The sequence below is a fragment of the Entelurus aequoreus genome, linkage group LG06 (genome assembly GCF_033978785.1).
Source record: "Entelurus aequoreus isolate RoL-2023_Sb linkage group LG06, RoL_Eaeq_v1.1, whole genome shotgun sequence".
NCBI lineage: Eukaryota > Metazoa > Chordata > Actinopteri > Syngnathiformes > Syngnathidae > Entelurus > Entelurus aequoreus.
In genome coordinates this window covers 38,847,376-38,869,044 of record NC_084736.1, presented here as the reverse complement: position 1 = coordinate 38,869,044, position 21,669 = coordinate 38,847,376, and the positions used below count along the sequence as shown (strand labels likewise).

The window sequence follows — 21,669 nt, the reverse complement described above, 5'->3', positions numbered from 1 at the left end:
AAGAAGTGTAAAATTTTCCCCCCCAAAAAGTTAGCACTTTAATGTAGGCGTGCTAGCATGCTAACGTTAGCATGATAACAGTTATCAAGTGTCACATACCAAGTTACATGACTATAGGGTAAATATTTGTATAAAATTAGCTCAAAAAGCTAGCATATTAATATTAGCATGCTAACAGTTAGCATGTTTCATATACCAAGTTATATTCCTATAAGGTGTATGGCTGCAGAATTAGACAAAAAAGTGTAAAATATGCAAAAAAAAGTTAGGACTTTAATGTGAGCGGGCTAGAATGCTAATGGTAGCATGCTAACAGTTGACAAGTGTCACGTACCAGGTTATGTGACTGTAAGGTGTATGGCTGTCTAATTAGAGAAAAAAGTGTACAATTAGCTGAAAAAGTTAGCATGTAAATGTTAGCATGCTAGCAGGTAACATGTTTCACATACCAACTTATATGACTGTTAGGTGTATTCCTGAGGAATTACAATACGGAATTACAGTAAAAAGTGTAAAATTTGTCCCCTAAAAAAGTTAGCACTTTAATGTACGAATGCTAGCATGCTAACATTAGCACGCGAACAGTTAACAAGTGTCACATACCAAGTTATATGACTATGGGGTAAATGTTTGTAAAATTAGCTCAAAAAGATAGCATTTTAATGTTAGCATGCTAACAGTTAGCATGTTTCACATACCAAGTTATATTCATTTAAGGTGTATGGCTGCAGAATTAGACAAAGTGTAAAATGTGCAAAAAAAGTTAGCACTTTAATGTTAGCATGGTAGCATGCTAACAGTAGCATGCTAACAGTTAACAAGTGTCACATACCCAGTTATATGACTGTAAGGTGTTTGGCTGTCTAATTAGAGGAAAAAACGTAAAGTTAGCTAAAAAGTTAGCATGTTAATGTACGTATGCTAGCATGCTAACAGTTAACAAGTGTCACATACCAAGTTATATGACTCTAGGGTAAACGGTTGCAAAATTAGCTCAAAAAGCTAGCACTTTACTGTTAGCAGGCTAATGTGAACATGCTAGCCCGCTAACATCAAAGTGCTAACTTTTTTTGCACATTGTACACTTTTTTGTCTAATTCTGCAGCCATACACCTTATAGGAATATAACTTGGTATGTGAAACATGCTAACTGTTAGCATGCTAACATTAATATGCTAGCTTTTTGAGCTAATTTTATAAACATTTACCCTTTAGTCATATAACTTGGTATGTGATACTTGTTAACTGTTAGCGTGCTAACGTTAGCTTGCTAGCACGCTTACAATAAAGTGCTAACTTTTTTTTTTTTTTTAAGTGTAATACTAGCTGGAAAAGTTGTCATGCTAATATTAGCATACTAGCATGCTAACGTTAAGAAGCTAGCTCATGACTGGGTAAGAAGAAATACCAAAATGCAGTATTTGTTGGTGTAGACATAGAAAGTAGCAAAAAAGCTAGCATAAAAAAATAGTATGCTATTATAAGAGACACTAGCAAAAAAATTTGAGCATGCTAACGTTCTCACAAGTATGCTAACTGATAGAAAAAAACATGATTTTGTACTGCGGGGCCCTGCTTTCTGTCTATGTCGTGTGCCCATTGAACTGTTAGTTACGTATGGCGTCACATTAGTACCAAAAATCCAAGCGCGTAAAAACTGTTATCGCGCGCTGAATCTCCACTTCGTGCGCGCGCGCGACACCCTTTTGCGCGGGCGCGGTGCCTTTCTGCGCGCGCGCGACACCCTTTTGCGCGCGCGCGGTGCCTTTCTGCGCGCGCGCTGTCTCGTTTTGCGCGCGCGCGGTGCCTTTCTGCGCGCGCGCTGTCTCGGTCTGTGCGCTGTCATGTTTCATTTTGGTACTTTGGGGGCGGGCATGCTTAGACCGCCCCTTCTCTCTGATTGGCTTTGAGCAATCAGAAGTATAGCAGGGCGGGTCATCGTCAATATGTATCAAGATTTACGGAGGAAGAAGTGGATAAAAAAATGTTGGCTGAAAAAGAGGTAAGTTATTGAACTGCTTTGGAGTGATTGTAAGGGTACTATTACTAAAAAAAATAATAATACATTTTTATTTATAAAGCACTTTTCATATATTTAAAATGCAGCTCAAAGTGCTTTACATAGTTAAAAACAAAATGAGAAATAACACCCACACCCCATGAAGACAGTCAAACATGTACATAAAAATAAACAAACAACAACAACAATAATAATAACAACACAATGACAATAGCCAATCACAGGAACCCTCTGGACGTGGAGATCCAGAGGGCTCTTTGAGGAAACACTAGATGATCAAATAAATGGATTAAAAATAATTAAAATACACATCAGGTAAAAGTCTAAAAATAATATGAAATGAGATAAGATATAATCAAACATAAAAATAAACTACAATATGAAAAACTATAAAATAAAATAAAATACAATAAAAACTGAAATATAAATATAATAAGACCATATAAAAATAGGCTAAGATATGATAAAACATAAAAATAAGCTAAGATATGATAAAACATAAAAATAACTAATACTAATAGAATAATCCTGCACATTGGGCCTAATATTTGTGTAGTAAAGTGGTTTTTGAATTCGAGCAATGTAATCTGAAAGATGTTTAAAATATCAACAATTAATGTTAATATTTTTGAAACAATATACTTCTCATAACATGAGTATCTGTGTGCATGAGAGAGTGTAAAGAAAAGCATTGCTATAGTTTCACTTCATCTGCCTTTTTTTTACAACCTACTTCAAGTTGTATTTTTCTTTTTTTTTTTCTTTTTTTTTTCAAAGCCAATCAGAAAGAAGGGGCGGTCTAAGCATGCCCGCCCCCAAAGTACCAAAATGAAACATGACAGCGCACAGACCGAGACAGCGCGCGCGCACAAAGGCACCACGCGCGCACAAAGGGTGTCGCACGAAGTGGAGAATCAGCGCGCGATAACAGTTTTTACGCGCTTGGATTTTTGGTACTAATGTGACGCCATAGTTACGGCCCTGTACAAACACCAGACTCAGATACCTGAGGGGAGGGGCTGTCACGTGACTTTAAAGGACTTCATGTAATTAGATGAACCTGCCACTTTTACACAATGACAGCAGTTTATGTAGGATTTGTTGAAAAACTTCATGCCGAACAATGTCTGATTGTGGGCAAACGCTTCGAGATATCGACTTTTCGTAAAAATCGTGAGCGCCTCAAGGCTTTGAGGAACGTTTTGGTGTTCTCAGATTTCCAATAAATGGAAAATTGGCCAAGTTAAAGCGAGTAGGAAAATGGGAAATTTTGTGTTTCTTAGCACCGACCTCTAACATTGGAGTCAATGAGAGATTTAGCTGACTTTCTTGGCTTTGAGGGCCACCAAAGGCCAAATGGGACACATGAGCGCCATAAAAGGGACAGTTTCTGAGAGAGGACATGTGTGTCAACGTTTTCACCGAAACACATGACAGTGGCATAAAAGATGTGGCCGTGAAGACAGGTTGATCACCGAAAAAAGCATATTTTCTGGGATTCTACGTTTGTAATTAGAGTGCAAGCCATCTGCTTTAATGGGAAAACCCCGATGGCGCTCGCCTCCTTCCGATGGCCATCCATCCAAAACCAAACATTGGACGTAAAAGCTTTTTAGCCAGGATTAAAGTAGTCAAGTGTGTGTACAAAGTGAGACATTAAGCACCGAGCTACGTGAAAGCATGGCTCAGCTACAAGGTTGCATACCCATTCAATGGGCCCATAGCGATTAGTTTTCCAAATAGCGTCGCCATGATAACACGAAATGTTCCCAACTTACAGTGTTGGGTTAGTTACTGAAAACCTGTAACTAGTTACAGTTACTAGTTACTTTATTTCAAAAGTAACTCAGTTACTAACTCAGTTACTTACACCAAAAAGTAATGTGTTACTGTGAAAAGTAACTAGTTACTTTTTTTTTTCTTCTTCTTTTTTCAAAAGCTCCCATTAATGCCCTTTTAGCCTTCATTTCAGTACTGTTATTGCACTGCAGAATAATACAATCTGTTGATCAACTTGACATGCATTTGCATCACTGAACTCTGCTAAGCAATGTGGTCTACATACAACACACAAAGACAAAGATATGTTTCAAAGGGCCAAATTACTTCAGGCCAGAACAAATTGACAAAACTATTTTAAATAGCTGCAACATAACATACATAAGTAACAAACATACTTGCCAACCTTGAGACCTCCAATATCGGGAGGTGGGGTGGGGAGGGGGGCTTGGTCAGGTGTGGGGGGCGTGGCTGGGGGCGTGGTTATGGCCGTGGTTAAGAGGAGAGTATATTTACAGCTAGAATTCACCAACTCAAGTATTTCATATATATATATATATATATATATATATATAAATACTTGACTTTCAGTGAATTCTAGCTATATATATATATATATATGTATATTTATTTTATTATATATATAAATAAAAGAAATACTTGAATTTTAGTGTTCATTTATTTACACATATACACACACACACACAACACTCATCTACTCATTGTTGTACTTGAAAGTACAATGCTTTGTTAAGGGTTGAATTGTCCATCCTCTTTCTATTCTCTGTCACTATTTTTCTAACCATGCTGAACACCCTCTCTGATGATGCATTGCTGTGTGGCACGCACAAAAGTGCTTTCATCAAATGCACGAGAGTGTGGAATCTTCCATCTCTCCCTAGCATGGCCCAAAACCGGTCAATCCTTGCTTCCTGAGGAAGATCTTCCCTGGCAAGCAATTGGTACTCCAGTACTTGTACCCGGAGGCTGGTCAGGTCCAATCGCAGCTGCGGCAGACTTTTTTTTTTGGGAGTGTGGCCTCCAGCTCCGGCTGAATACCGGGAGTTTGTCGGGAGAAAATCTCTGTCGGGAGGTTGTCGGGAGAGGCGCTGAATATCGGGATTCTCCCGCTAAAAACGGGAGGGTTGGCAAGTATGGTAACAAACAGCATAAAAGCAACATAGCTGTAAACCAAGGAAATACTTTAACTTTACTTTACATACACAAAGCTTAACCAGGCGTTTTTTATCTCAAGGAATTCTGAAATAAAATCATGTCTGAAGAGCCCAGAACACTCCACGCATTTCCCCAGTTTTAGTTTAGAGATAAGGAAAGATTGGCCTGGCCCACTAGGATCCCTCTTTATGTTTGTGAACTTTATTGTCTATACATTACTTTGTAACGCGTTAGTCCCAACACTGCCAACTTAAAGCCTTAAAGTATCACCGTCGGCACGAACGAGACCTTTCTGAATAATATATATATATATCATATGTGGGGGTTCGTTGGCCGGTTCGTCACGTATTACGCGTAAGAGAAACGTGCAGAACTATAATAATATTAAAAGTTGAAGTATGAGCAATAATTATATGGGCCATTGCAGCAGGCCCATAATAACAATAGTTTGATAACTACAACATTAAATTTGGGTAGAAAATGGTGAAAAGCCAAAGTGAAACGCGAACAATTAGTACAATGGCCAAATAGCGTTATGTTACAAAACATACGATTCTGAGGGTGTATACTTGTAAAATGTGTTAAAAAAGCTAGCATGCTAATATTAGCATGCTAACAGGTTACATGGGTCAAGTATCAACATATGATGTCCATGACATATGAGTACTTTCAGTCCTATTGAGTACCATTGAGTACATTCAGTACTATTGAGTACCATTGAGTACATTCAGTACCATGGAGTACCATTGAGTACATTCAGTACTAGTGAGTACCATTGAGTACATTCAGTACTAGTGAGTACCATTAAGTACATTCAATACTATTGAGTACCTTTGAGTACATACAGTACTATTGAGTACCATTAAGTACATTCTTTGGGCATTCAATCAATGGCAACTGGACTTTTAAGTTTGTCTTAGAAGACGTTTGATCTCTCATCTCACATGATCATAGACCTGGACTGGTCAGATCTAGTCATGGACCTGCACTGGTCAAATCTAATAATAGACTTACATTTGTCAGCTCAAGTCATAGACTTAGATTGGTCACATCTAATCTTAGACTTAGATTTGGCGGATCTAGTCATTAGACTTAGATTGGTCACATGTAGTCTTAGACTTAGATTGGTCAGATCTAGTTTTAGACTTAGTTTGGTTACATCTAGTCTTAGACTTGGATTGGTCAGATTTAGTCTTAGACTTAGATTGGTCAGATCTGGTTTTAGACTTAGATTGGTCACATTTAGTCTTAGACTTACAGTATATTGGTCAGATCTAGTCTTAGACTTACATCAGTCATATGTTGTCATAGACCTACATTGGTCACATATAGTCTTAAGACTTACATTGGTAAGATCTAGTCTTAGACTTACATTGGTCAGATTTAGTCTTAGACTTAGATTGGTCAGATTTAGTTTTAGACTTAAATTGGTCACATGTAGTCTTGGATTTACATTGATCAGATCTAGTCTGAAGACTCGCCCCCTCAGAGTCAAGTTCTTTTAAACATCTTTCTTCTTTCGAGGAAATTCCAACACCTTAGTGTAATTCAAACCGAAACATCAAACTGTTTTAGCTGTAGTCCAGTACAGTATGGAGAACTGTACAGGAAGTCTGCACACTCTGACAATATGTTGACATGGACACACACAAAACCACCCCGGAATTTAGCAAAGATAAACAAGAGTTATGTTGTGCTGCCAACCGTTTGGACTATTTCTGTTTCTGAGAAGTACAGGCCCGTATAATTCCCACAAACTATTTCTGGTCAGGGTCTACTGTTTAGGAATACAGTCTTTAAAAGGGGGACCTTAGACGAATGTCCTCTTTTCTGACTGATAAATGTTACAATGTTGGATGTTACATGTTTTGATACCTCTAACTGCTGTGTTGTTAGTAAGTTTTCACAGTGGTCCATTACTCTTCTCCTGTAGACTAGTACCTGCTCTGTGCCTCTTTGTACTGGGACTGTTGTCATCCCTTCTGGTCCCCGGACTTGTTTTGTCATCATGGGCCAGTACACATTTAGATAAGCTGCTGAACTCTGACAGAACGACGGCACCGCTGCGTCTCTACTTCCTTAGGAAGCTGCGGCCTGCTGGATGAGGGAGCACCATCCTTAGGAGCTTGGACAGAGAGCAGCAGCATAAACAAGGGTATGGCACAGCATGAACAAGAGTGTGGAACAGCAGCTGCACCGCTGAAGAGAGGAAGGCACTGCAGAGGGTGGTGAAAGAAACCGGTCTCTCTCTTTGATCCCCTCCAATTAGGCAGTAGGACCACCAGTCTGAGGAACAGCTCCTTTATAGAAGCTGTGAGACTACATTTACACTGCAGGCCAAAGTGGCCCAAATCTGATTTATTAAAAAAAAAAAAATCATCCATCCATCCATCCATTTTCCTCCGCTTGTCCGAGGTCAGGTCGCTGGGGCAGCAAGCTAAGCAGAGAAGCCCAGACTTACCTCTCCCCAGCCACTTCGTCCAGCTCTTCCAGGGGGATCCCGAGGCGTTCCCAGGCCAGCTGGGAGACAAAGTCTTCCCACTGTGTCCTGGGTCTTCCCCGTGGCCTCCTATTGGTCGGACGTGCCCGAAACCCCTCCCTAGGGAGGCGTTCAGGTGGCATCCTGACCAGATCCCCGAACCACCTCACCTGGCTCCTCTCCATGTGGAGTAGCAGCGGCTTTACACTGAGCTAACTTATGTCTGTCAGTAATTTCAATATGGAAGCGCTAAAAACTAGAAAAAAGATGGCAGGGAGAAGACATTGTGTTGGAAAACATTTATGTACCCTGGTGTAAATTGCAATGCTTTCTGGCCAGTGTGTGACCTCGTCCGCATTGAAAGTATCTTTTCTCCCTTCTCGTTACTCATTTAAAAATGCACCATTGTTCCCAGTGTGGGCATTTTCCACTGAGTTGCCTCATATGCTCTCTCCCCCTCCAAACTGAGCCCACTCTCTCCCTCCCACCTTGTATTCAGTGTATAAACAAAATCTCTCAACCCCCTCCAAACTGAGCCTACTCCCTCCCTCCCACCTTGTATTCAGTGTATAAAGAAAAGCTCTCTCCCCCCTCCAAACTGAGCCTACTCCCTCTCTCCCACATTGTATTCAGTGTATAAAGAAAAGCTCTCTCTCCCTCCAAACTGATCCTACTCCCTCCCTCCCACCTCATATTCAGTGTATAAAGAAAAGATCTCTTCCTTTCGCGCATTCCTCAAATACTTGCTACGAATTTTGACCTGTGCCTTTTGAAATGCTCAAGCTTTTCAAATAAATCTAAAAAAAGACAATTTTGTTTGTCTACTTTATTAGAAAATTTCCAATATAACACGGTCGAAGTGGAGGAACATAAATAAGACCGCCCACAAAACGGTCAGAAAGCAGCTTGAAGAAGGTCTGTTTTGACCAAAGAACCACCATTACATGTCATGTAGACCACAAGGAAGTGTTTTATGTGAGGGAAAAAATCACAATATGACCCGTGAACGCCGCCACAAACAAACTACTTGCAGACATATTTGGAAAGCAGGCTATCAATGAGAATGTATAGCAAAGTTTCCACCAAAGTATAAAACCCAAAAGCAGTGAAGTTGTCACGTTGTGTAAATGGTAAATAAAAAGAGAATACATCCATCCATCCATCCATTTTCTACCACCTGTCTCTTTTGGGGTCGCGGGTGGTCGCTGGAGCCTATCTCAGCTACAATCGGGCGGAAGGCGGGGTACACCCTGGACAAGTCGCCACCTCATCACAGGGCCAACACAGATAGACAGACAACATTCACACTCACATTCACACACAAGGCCAATTTTTAGTGTTGCCAATCAACCTATCCCCAGGTGCATGTCTTTGGAGGTGGGAGGAAGCAGGAGTACCCGGAGGGAACACACGCAGTCACGGGGAGAACATGCAAACTCCACACAGAAGGATCCCGAGGTCGGGATTGAACTCAGGACTACTCAGGACCTTCGTATTGTGAGGCAGATGCAATGATTTGCAAATCCTTTTTAACTTATATTCAATTGAATAGACTGCAAAGACAAGATATTTAATGTTCACACTGAGAAACTTTGTTATTTTCTGCAAATATTAGCTCATTTGGAATTTGATGCCTGCAACATGTTTCAAAAAAGCTGGCACAAGACTGAGAAAGTTGAGGAATGCTCATCAAACACTTATTTGGAACATCCCACAGGTGCACAGGCTAATTGGAAACAGGTGGGTGCCATGATTGGGTATAAAAGCAGCTTCCATGAAATGCTCAGTCATTCACAAATAAGGATGGGGCGAGGGTCAACACTTTGTCAACAAATGCATGAGCAAATTGTTGAACAGTTTAAAAACAACATTTCTCAACCAGCTGTTGCAATTTGAATTTAGGGATTTCACCATCTACGGTCTGTAATATCATGAAAAGGTTCAGAGAATCTGGAGAAATCACTGCACGTAACATTGAATGCCCGTGACCTTAGATCCCTCAGGCGGTACTGCATCAAAAAGCGACATCAGTGTGTAAAGGATATCACCACATGCGCTCAGGAACACTTCAGAAAACCACTGTCAGTAACTACAGTTGGTCGCTACATCTGTAAGTGCAAGTTAAAACTCTACTATGCAAAGCAAAATACATTTATCAACAACACCCAAAAACGCCGCAGGCTTCGCTGGGCCCAAGCTCATCTAAGATGGACTGATGCTAAGTGTAAAAGTGTTCTGTGGTCTGACGAGTCCACATTTCAAATTGTTTTTGGAAACTGTGGACGTCGTGTCCTCCGGCACAAAGAGGAAAAGAACCATCCGGACTGTTCTCGGTGCAAAGTGTAAAAGCCAGCATCTGTGATGGTATGGGGGTGTATTAGTGCCCAAGGCATGGGTAACTTACACATCTGTGAAGGCACTATTAATGCTGAAAGGTACATACAGGTTTTGGAGCGACATATGTTGTTGTTATTATGGACGCCCCTGCTTATTTCAGCAAGACAATGCCAAGCCACGTGTTACAACAGCGTGGTTTCATAGTAAAAGAGTGCGGGTACTAGACTGGCCTGCCTGTAGTCCAGACCTGTCTCCCATTGAAAATGTGTGGTGCAATGTGAAGCCTAAAATAGCAGAAGTGAGACTGTTGAACAACTTAAGCTGTACATCAAGCAAGAATGGGAAAGAATTCCACTTCAAAAATGTGTCTCCTCAGTTCCCAAACCTTTACTGAGTGTTGTTAAAAGGAAAGGCCATATAAAGCAGTGGTAAAAATGCCCCTGTGACAACTTTTTTGCAATGTGCTGCTGCCATTAAATTCTAAGTTAATAATGATTTACAAAAAATAACAAAGTTTCTCAGTGTGAACATGAAATATCTTGTCTTTGCAGTCTATTCAATTGAATATAAGTTGAAAAGGATGTGCAAATCATTGTATTCTCTTTTTATTTACCATTTACACAACGTGCCAACTTCACTGCTTTTGGGGTTTGTATATCTAAGATACATATGATCTAGACCACAGGTGTCAAACTGGAGGCCCGGGCGCCCAATCTGGTCCGCCACATTATTTTATAGGGCCTTCGAAAGCCTGTAAATAATATGCGTTCATAACGCATTTATCTTCTCATTCTAAATGTATTAGTTCTTCATCTGGACAGAAATAAATACATGTACTGCATGTAATTGTTGATCTTTTAAACTGGAATATTATCTGATAATGCAACAAATATTCTGTGATCGTACATTTCCAACTTTTTCCCGTTAAAATAAGAATATATACTTAAAAGAACAGCTTGACTTATGATTTAAAGCGAGTTATCCATCAAATTGTACACCATAAAAACAACCATATTTTATGACATTTTAATTGTCTTTTGCTTGTTTCTTCTCCTCTTTGTAGCACTTTCAGCTCCTAGAAATATAAAGGTGCTATTCATTTTAAAACGTTTTACAGTTTATATTTATTTACAATAATATGCTCTCAAAAAAAAAGCATACATTTTGCGGTAAAAATCTGGCAACTAAACTGGCAGGTTTTTTTTACTGTAAAATCTTCAGATTATTTTATGGCATGTGAAAAAATTTAACTAATATTTTAAAAATTATGTTAAATAATCATAAATAATTATAATTAATTAACTAATAATCGATTAAAATGAGTAAAAATGCATCGACAATTGTGTAAAAGCTAGAGCTGTCAAATGAATATTTTTTTTTAATCAGATTAATCACATGTGATTGCACGCTTGCATAAATAAAATGTGCTTGAGAATATTTACAGTGATGTGCTGTAAAAACCAGCATAAATTTTTATGGTAAAATTCTGGCAACTGAGCTGCTGTTTTTTTCTATAAAATTTACAGATTATTTTAGAGTATGTGGAAAAAAATAAAACAAATATAAAAAATAATAATCATTTTTAAATAATAATAAATCCATCCATTTTCTACCGCTTAAATCAATCAATCAATGTTTATTTATATAGCCCTAAATCACAAAAGTCTCAAAGGGCTGCACAAGCCACAACGACATCCTCGGCACAGAGCCCACACATGGGGTCGCGGGGGGCGCTGGAGCCTATCTCAGCTACAATCGGGCTAAAGGCAGGGTACACCCTGGACAAGTATAATGATAAATCATTAATGTATATTTTAACTAATAACTAATTAAAATTATTAAAAATGCATCAGCAATTGGTCAAATTTAAGGCTGTCAAATGATTATTTGTTTAAATTACTGGCGTGCGTGACTGAAATTTGCTTAAGAAAACCCCAATATGTGTACACAATTGCAATGTTATTGTATTTTCTTTTAAACATTTGACTTGAATGCATGTATTTTATTTTCATAACAGTTTTGGAAAAAATACATTATCATATAATTTATTCCTTTTTTTAGTATTAACACTGCTTTTTGTACTGACGCATGCAGTCATGTGACCATCATGATAACTTGCATGATTAATCTAAGTGTGGTCACAATTTTTGGTGATGAATCACATGAGTTAACTTGTTAATTTTGGCAGCCTTAGTAGAAATTAGCGTTGTACGGTATACCAGTACTGGTATAGTATCGCGGTACTAATGAATCAAAAACGGTAGTATATTCTGTTTGAAAAGTACCGCTTCCCCATATTTTTTTAACGGGCATGACGGCGCGTGGTGACATTGCTGGTTTTACAAGCAGAGGAGCATGTTCGGCAGCACACACACACAGAGTACTTACAGACAAAAAAGGCAGAATGGACGCATTTTTTGTAAAAAGTAATGATAAAGGTGAAGTTCTAACACTGAAACACCCTCAGGAAGAGGTGCTTTAAGACATGGCTAGCTAGCTAGCAGCTAACATCCATCCGCAGTGTTTTAGCTACTTCTAAATCACTAATCCTTGCATCCATGGCGACAAAAAAAGTAAGTTTCTTCCATGTACCATTATCACTGGAGGATGAGGAATAGCTAAACATGCTTCACTATACACCGGCGTCACCGCTAACAAAAGCTAGCACTCCTGAATGTAAACAAATGCCACTGTAATGATACCAAGTACAAGAGCGTATCTAGTCGATACTACTATGATTACATCAATATTTTTTAGCATCACAAAATCTTTTTTCGTTTTTTTATTTATATTATGTTTATAAAGTCAGGAAATATGTCCCTGCACACATGAGGACTTTGAATATGACCAATGTATGATCCTGTAACTACTTGGTATCGGATTGATACCTAAATGTGTGGTATCATCCAAAACTAATGTAAAGTATCATTTAACAGAAGAATAAGTGATTATTACATTTTAACAGAAGTGTAGATAGAACATGTTGAAACCGAAAATAAGCAGATTTTTTACAGTTTGTCCCTCATAATGTAGACAAAATAATAGGTAGATAAATGACACAATATGTTACTGCATACGTCAGCAGACTAATTAGGAGTCTTTCTTTGTTTACTTACTACTAAAAGACAAGTTGTCTAGTATGTTCACTATTTTATTTAAGGACTAAATTACAATAATAAACATATGTTTCATGTACCCTAACATTTTTTGTTAAAATAAAGACAATAATGACATTTTTTGTGGTCCCCTTTATTTAGGAAAGTATCGAAATACATGCTGGTACTGGTACCAAAATATTGGTATTGAGACAGACTTAATAGAATTATATGTACAGTATATTCATGTATTAATTCAGTTTTCCCCTCGGAGGGCAGCCATGTGGCTCTTAATAAAAAACAGTTCACAAGAAAGTGTTAAATGTAGGTCAGAATTGAAAGATGAAGATTGGTGTTTGAGTGACATGTGACATAGTAAATGTAAATGAACGTTCCGCAGTGGAGAAATACAACCCTGAAGATGGCAGCTGGTCCATATGTGGCCACATGTCCACTCCCAGAGAGAATGCGGGCTGCGCCGTGTACCTGGGACACATCTACGTGGGCGGGGGCAGAGACGACCTGGGTTTGAACCTGTGCACGGTGGAGCGCTTCAACCCGGACACCATCAGGTGGACTCCCGTCAAGCGCCTGCGGAGCAAGAGGGACAACGTGAGTAGCGTACATGCAGGCCAGGATGTGACATTTAGTTACACTCTGCTTGTGTTCCAGGCGTCCCTGGTGGTCTATGACGGAGCTCTGCTGGCCGCCGGGGGCTCCGATGGTGTGACCGATTTAAAAACAATCGAAATTTACAATCATGAGAGCAGCACATGGAGGTAAGAGAAGAATCTATGCTAGCTAGTTTATATTCCTGAAAAACAAAGCCAATAGTGTCACGTGGGGGTCGCATCTTACTGCGGGGGTTGTTCTCCCGGGATGCAGACAGACCACTCCGGACGAAGCGTGCAGGTAGGAACATGATTTATTGTCATAAATCATACACCATACAAAGAAACAGGAAACAAACAAAAGGAAAGCGAGCCGAACGCACGGGAAGCTAAGGCAACTACTTAGCACAGGAATCACTAACTAGGAAATAAGAATAACCCAACGTAAACATTCAGCAAACAACGAAGCCAGACTGAGCGTGGCGAGAAACGTGAATAAATAGCTCTCTGATTAGTGCTTGGCAGCAGGTGAGCGTGCCGAACACAAACCAGAGGCAGGTGAACCCAATCAGTACCCAAGGTAACCAAAGCAAACCCAGAGGTGCACAAAACAGGAACTAAGGAAGTCCAAAACTAACAGAACATGACTAAACAAAACATGATCCTGGCCACGGATCATTACAATCCCCCCTTAAGGACAGATTCCAGATGTCCCCAGAATACCACAAAAAACACCAAGTTCAAGAGTCACGGGAGGGCGGAGGGAGGAGTTGGTGGTGGGTCGCCAGGACAAGTGTCCCCGAATCCACCGAGGACAAGTCAAGTGGCGGCGGCGAGTAGAACGCCGCTACAGCAGGCGAGGTGGACGACCACGGAATGGCCACGTCCATGGCCATTGAGAAGGTGGACGCGAGTGACGCCAGAACCTCAGCAGCCTTTGAGTTCTACACCCAAGTCGTGGAGCATGAGTAGCAGGCGAAGGAGGCTGCCGTGGTGCTGGAAGAAGCTGTGGAGCAGGAACTGGAAGCAGCCGTGGAGCAGGAACCGGAAGCAGCCGTGGAGCAGGAACCGGAAGTAGCCATGGAGCAGGAACCGGTGCTAGCCGTGGTGCAGGAACCGGTGCTAGCCGTGGAGTAGGAGCCGGTGCTAGTCGTGGAGCAGGAGCCGGTGCTAGCTGTAGAGCAGGAGCCAGTACTAGCTGTGAATTAGGAGCTAGCCGTGGAGCAGGAGCAGGTGCTAGCCGTGGAGCTGGAACCGGTGCTAGCCATGGAGCAGGTGCTAGCCGTGGGGCAGGTGCTATCCGTGGAGCAGGTGCTAGCCATGGAGAAAGAATGGGTGCTAGCCTTGGAGCAGGATCGGGTGATAGCCTTGGAGCAGGATCGGGTGCTAGCCTTGGAGCAGGGACAGGAGGCGGAGAGGATAGCGTCTTCAAGCCCACCTGGGCTGAGGTTAGCCGTGACCTTGGCGGAGGTGGCCTGGCTGGAGGTTCTGGCTTGGCATGCCAAAGAACAGGTGGTGGTGGTCGGGCAGGAGGTAGCAGCCTGGCTGGGCGCAGCTCTGCCACCCCACCTCAGGAAGCGGATGCCAGACGCTACACTAATTGTCAGGAACAGTCTTAAAGGGTGCAACAAGAGTAATTGGGGGCGGAGCCAGAGTCACTGGGGGCGGAGTCAGAGTCATTGAGGGTGGAGCTTGAGTCCTGGAGGATAGGGACTGACCTGGTGAGCGAGTCTGTAAAAAAATATTTTGATATTCCGCTATGGTTGCACGAATGTCCTTAGCGGGAGGGAGACCGAATGAATTTGAAAAAAAATAATCCTTCTCTGTGACGTCATCACTACGCAGCGGCGTTATGTCATCAGCGCGGGTGTCCATCTGGCTCACAGCCCAGTCGGTGAAATGTTTGACGAAGTGACTGATTGGATTACCTCACATCGGCGGCGAGGATGACTGGGCTGCTTGTGGCTTGCTTTTGTCCGAAGGAGGAGTTTGCGGGATTGACGCCTCGCTGACACGTCCGGTACTGAGGTGTGGCGATGTCCTCGGGCCAAAGGGGGTGGATGGGGACCAGCGAACCACCGGCGCCCCACACCATCTCTTCGAGTTCCACGGGGGAATAGTGGAGCGTCTACGCCTCCATCGCTCTTAGCACCCTGCTCGTACCTTTGCCAACCTCCTCGAAGCCCGTTGCGAGGGAACGGTAAGCTGGCTTCGTTCTGTCACATAGGCGTCGCATCTTACTGCGGTGGTTGTTCTCCCAGGATGCAGACAGACCACTCCGGACAAAGCGTGCAGGTAGGAACATGATTAATTGTCATAAATCATACACCATACAAAGAAACAGGAAACAAACAAAAGGAAAGCGTGCCGATCATATGGGAAGATAAGGCAACTATTTAGCACAGGAATCATTAACTCGGAAATATGAATAACCCAACTATTGCATACAGCAAAACAACGAAGCCAGACTAACGTGGCGAAAAACGTGAATAAATAGTTCTCTGATTAGTGCACGGCAGCAGGTGAGCGTGCCGAACACTAACCAGAGGCAGGTGAACCCAATCAGTACCCATGGTAACCAAAACAAACCCAGGGGTGGACAAAACAGGAACTAAGGGAGTCCAAAACTAACAGAACATGACTAAACAAAACAAGTGTTGAAGAAAGGACCACTGAAGACTGAGGCAGTAAAATGGCCGCCAGAAGAGAGGGGAAACTTAATGGTTAACTTACAGGTTGAGCTTGTTTCCCCTGTCTTCTGTCCAGCCTTTTACTCCACACCCTGCTTCTTCTTCTATATTTTCGGCGTAGGGCACCATGCACAAAGAACAGTAGCTCTGACGGCCTTAAATGGACTCAGCAGCACCCCCTGTGGTTGTAGAGTGCTAATTAAAGGTGGACTATGACTGCTTAAAGTTTTAATTAAAGATTAAAGTACCAATGATTGTCACACACACACTAGATGTGGTGAAATTTGTCCTCTGCATTTGACCCATCCCCTTGGGGAGCAGTGGGCAGCAGCGGCGCCGCGCCCGGGAATCATTTTGGTGATTTAACCCCCAACTCCAACCCTTGATGCTGAGTGCCAAGCAGGGAGGGAAACGGGTCCCATTTTTATAGTCTTTGGTATGACTCGGCTGGGATTTGAACTCCAACCTACCGATCTCAGGGCGGACACTCTAACTAGAAGATAATCGTTTTTATACTTTTGGGTTGTTTTTTTAATTGAAAAAATATATTTTTTATGCGTGCAAATCGTTTTTAAATTTGAAAAAAACAATTGTTTTATTTGTGAATTTTTTTCATTTAATTGTATTTATTTTTACTATTTTACTAGCATGAAATAGTTTTTATCTTTGCGAATTGTTTTTTTTTTTTACTTGAAAAACATTTGTATCCTTGCGAATAGTTTTTTCTATTTCAAGAATTAGTTTTTTTTACTTGCAAATTGTGTTTTCATTTGAAGAAAGTTGTTTTTATACTTGCAAATGGTTTTCTTTTTTATTTGCAGCAGAATTGTTATCTTTGCGAATCGTTTTTTTACCTGAAAATAATTGTTTTTATCCTTGCAAATTGTTTTTTGACTTCCAGAAAATTGTTTTTATGCTTGCAAATCTTTCTGTACTTGCATTTAAAATGTTTTTTTTTTACTTGCTGTCATTTTTTTATTACTAGCAAATCATTTTTTTAATTAAACAAAATTGTCTTTGTTTGCAAATTGTTGTTTACTTGCAGAAAAAATAATAATTAAAGAAAGTTGTTTTTTTTCTACTTGGGAATCTTTTTTTTACTTGCAAATAATTTTTTTAATTAAAGAAAATTGTTTATGTTTGCAAATCAATTTAATCTCCACCCTGCTTCTTTTTATTTATTGTTGGCGGAGGGCACCATGCGCAGAGAATAGTAGCCTTAAATGGGCTCGGCAGCACCCCCTGTGGTTTTAGATTTGCTAATTAAAGCTGGAATACGACTGCTTAAGGTTTTTAACTTGAAGAAAATAGTTTTTATACTTTCGGATAGTTTTTTTCATTAAAGAAAATTTGCAAAAAACAATTGTTTTATTTGTGAATCGTTTTTTTACTTGCATAAAATAGTTTTTATACTTGCATAAAATAGTTTTTATACTTGCGAATTGTTTTTTATTTCGAGAAAATAGTTTTTATACTTGCAAATTGTGTTTTTATTTGAAGAAAGTTGTTTTTATACTTTATACTATACGTTTTCTTTTGTAGTTGCAGAAAATGTTTTATCTTTGCGAATCTTTTTTTTTACATGAAAAAAATTGTTTTTATCCTTGCAAATAGTTTTTTTATTTCCAGAAAATTGTTTTTATACTTGCAAATATTTTTTTACTTGCAGAAAAAATGTTTTTATACCTGCAAATCGTTTTTTTGTATCTAGAAAATTGCTTTTATACTTGTGAATCGTTTTTATTTACTTGATGACATTATTTTTTTTACTTGCAAATATTTTTTTCAATTAAACAAAATTGTCTTTATTCATTTAAAAATGTTTGTTTTACTTGCAGAAAAAAAATGTAATTAAAGAAAGTTGTTTTTTTTACTTGGGAATCTTTTTTTTAATTAAAGTTGTTTTGTTTTGTTTTACTTGGGAATCATTGTTTTACTTGCAAAAATTGGTTTTATCACTTGCAAATATTTTTTTTTATTAAAGAAAATTGTTTTTGTTTGCAAATTAATTTACTCCCCACTCTGCTTCTTCTTCTTTATTGTTGGCAGAGGGCACAATGATGCGCAGAGAATAGTAGCTCTGACAGCCTTAAATTGACTCAGCAGCACCACCTGTGGTGGTAGAGTGCTAATTAAAGGTGGAATACGAAAGTTTTAAAGGCCTACTAAAATTAATTGTTTTTATTTAAACGGGGATAGCAGATCGATTCTATGTGTCATACTTAAACATTTTGCGATATTGCCATATTTTTGCTGAAAGGATTTAGTAGAGAACATCAACGATAAAGTTCGCAACTTTTTGTCGCTGATAAAAAAAGCCTTGCCTGTACCGGAAGTAGCGTGACGTCGCAGGTTGAAGGGCTCCTCACATTTCCCCATTGTTTTCAATGCAGCGAGAGCGATTCGGACAGAGAAAGCGACGATTTCCCCATTAATTTGAGCCAGGATGAAAGATTTGTGGATGAGGAACTTGAGAGTGAAGGACTAGAGTGCAGTGCAGGACGTATCTTTTTTCGCTCTGACCGTAACTTAGGTAAAAGGGCTCATTGGATTCCACACTCTCTCCTTTTTCTATTGTGGATAACGGATTTGTATTTTAAACCACCTCGGATACTATATCCTCTTGAAAATGAGAGTCGAGAACGCAAAATGGACATTCAAAGTGACTTTTATCTCCACAACAATACATCGGTGAAACACTTTAGCTACGGAGCTAACGTGATAGCATCGGGCTTAACTGCAAATAGAAACAAAAGAAATAAGCCCCTGACTGGAAGGATAGACAGAAAATCAACAATACTATTAAACACTGGACCTGCAACTACACGGTTAATAGAGATGCGCGGTTTGCGTGACACAGCACACCACAACACAACACAACAAAAAGATGGCAACGCCGGCTGCAAACGTGGTAGTGGGTTTCAGTAGGCCTTTAACTTGAAGAAAAAAATGTTTATACTTTTGGATTGTTTTTTTAATTGACGAAAATATTTTTACGCATGCAAATCATTCTTTTCATTTGCAACAAACAGTTGAATGTTTTTTTTTTACTTGGGAATCTTTTTTTTTACTTGGAAATTGTTGTTTGATTGAAGAAAAATGTTTTTTTTTACTTGGGAATCTTTTTTTTATTAAAGTTGTTTGTTTTTTTACTTGGGAATCGTTTTTTTACTTGCAAAAATGGTTTTATTACTTGCAAATATTTTTTTTAATCAAACAAAATTGTCTTTTTTGTTTGCAAATTGTTGTTTAACTTGCAGAAAAAAATGTATTGAAGAAAATTGTTTTTTACTTGGGAATCTTTTCTTTTTTTTAATTAAAGTTTTTTTGTTATTTTTACTTGGAAATCGTTTTTTTACTTGCAAAAAATTGTTGTATTACTTGCAAATCCATCCATCCGTCCATTTTCTACCACTTGTCCCTTTTCATTTTTTTAATTAAAGAACATTTAGTTTTTTTTGTTTGCAAATTGTTGTTTACTTGCAGCAAAATAGTTTTTTTAATTGAAGAAAATAGTTTTTTTACTTGGGAATCTTTTTTTTTTTTTTTAATTAAAGTTTGTTTGTTTTTAACTTGGGAATCGTTTTTTTACTTGCAAAAAATGGTTTTAATACTTGCAACTAATTTTTTTAATCAAACAAAAATTGTCTTTTTTGTTTTCAAATTGTTGTTTTACTGGCAGAAAAAAAATGTATTGAAGAAAATTGTTTTTTACTTGGAAATCTTTTTTTTTTTATGAAAGTTTTTTGTTTTTTTACTTGCAAAAATTTGTTGTATTACTTGCAAATAATTGTTTTAATTTAAAAAAAAATTGTTTTTTGTTTGCAAATTGTTGTTTACTTGCAGAAAAATAGTTTTTTTAATTGAAGAAAATAGTTTTTTTACTTGGGAATCTTTTTTTTTATTAAAGTTTTTTTTTTTTTTTTTTGGGAATCGTTTTTTTACTTGCAAAAATTGGTTCTATTATTGCAAATCATTTTTTTAATTACAGAAAAAAAATATTTGTTCGCAACTTGTTGTTTACTTGCAGATAATAGTTTTTTAATTGTAGAAATTACTTTTTTTTACATGGGAATCTTTTTTTTTTTATTAAAGTTGTTTTGTTTTTTTACTTCCAAAAAGTTTTTCTACTTGCAGAACTTTTTTTTTTTTTTACTTGCGAATTGTAAAACCATTTTTGTCTGTTTTGGCAGGAACTTATGGCTGCCCTCAGAGGGCTGTTGATAACAGTACATGAATATTCATATTTAGGATTAAGTTCATGATATTATTTGACAATTGCTTGTACATTTTTTATTTAAAAAATCACCTACACTGTAAAAAAAAAATCTGTAGATTTTACAGTGACAAAAACCCCCAAAACTGGCCAGTAAATACTGTAAATATCAGGGTTTTTTTTTTTTACAGTGTTTTTACAGTTTTTACTGTAAATTTTTTAAAAAATTGCATATCCGTTGCCAGAATTTGAACATAAAAATATGGTGGTATTAAAGCATATCACTCTAAATTGGAAAAACGCTACAATTCTGACAACTGTTCTGATAAACTGGCCATTGTTTTGTTTTTACTGCAAAATCTACAGATTTTTTTTTTAAAAATGTTTTTTTACCATGCAATCTACAGTTGTTGTTATCACGGCGTATCACTCTCAATAGAAAAACAATACCAATTTTTTTTTTTACGTTCAAATTCTAACTGAGTTGACTTTTTTTTTATACCAGTTTTTTAAGTCATTGTCATTTGTGTGTACAATTTCATGTAAGTCAAGCAGACATTTCAGTATTTATTTTTATTTTAACAAAAAAAAAAAGATTTAGAATATATGGTGATAAAATATTTGTTGCAATATTAGATAATAATAGAGTATAAAATGTCATGCATTACGTGCATTTTTTTTCCAAGTGGGTGTTGCTGTTTCCATGTGACATGGAGGGACTGTGTGATCCGTGCCAGGCTCCTGTCTATACTGGATCTGACCGTCTCTCTCCCCGCTCCCTTGCAGACACTTTGGAAGCATGAAGCACAAACATCCAGGAGGCAGAATGGCCGTGCTCTGCTGAGCACCAACAATGCAGCCGGAACTACGTGAGGGAGAGAACATGGCCTAATGGATGTCTGCGTCTCACACCGTGAATGACACACTTCAGCCCAGCAGCATAATGACTCACTAATTGAAGGGTTTGCTCCAAAAATGAGCAACATTAGTAAACTGCTGCTTCACAATAACTCCACACGTTAAATTAAAAGACATTACAGGCTGAAAGCTTTCCTTTTGCTATTTTTACCACCCCTGCTTGCATAGAGAAGAAGGGTCTTCTAGAGGTCCATACATACATACATAGTGTACATACATATACATATATACATACATACACACATGCATACTGTACATATACATATACATATATACATACATACATACATACATACATACAAACCCCAAAACCAGTGAAGTTGTCACGTTGTGTAAATGGTAAATAAA

General features: G+C 38.7%; 1 protein-coding gene across 2 annotated transcripts in view; it reads left to right on the top strand.

The window, feature by feature from the left end:
- Positions 1–21,669, top strand: part of si:ch73-29c22.1 (kelch-like protein 20) — a 107,926-nt gene extending 86,257 nt beyond the window's left edge. For both annotated transcript variants that reach the window (XM_062049505.1, XM_062049506.1), the window contains exons 6-8: positions 13,287–13,498; positions 13,559–13,665; positions 21,190–21,669. In XM_062049505.1, coding sequence (XP_061905489.1) covers positions 13,287–13,498; positions 13,559–13,665; positions 21,190–21,247 — 377 coding nt within the window. In that variant the 3' untranslated portion in view covers positions 21,248–21,669. The remainder of the gene's footprint in view (positions 1–13,286; positions 13,499–13,558; positions 13,666–21,189) is intronic.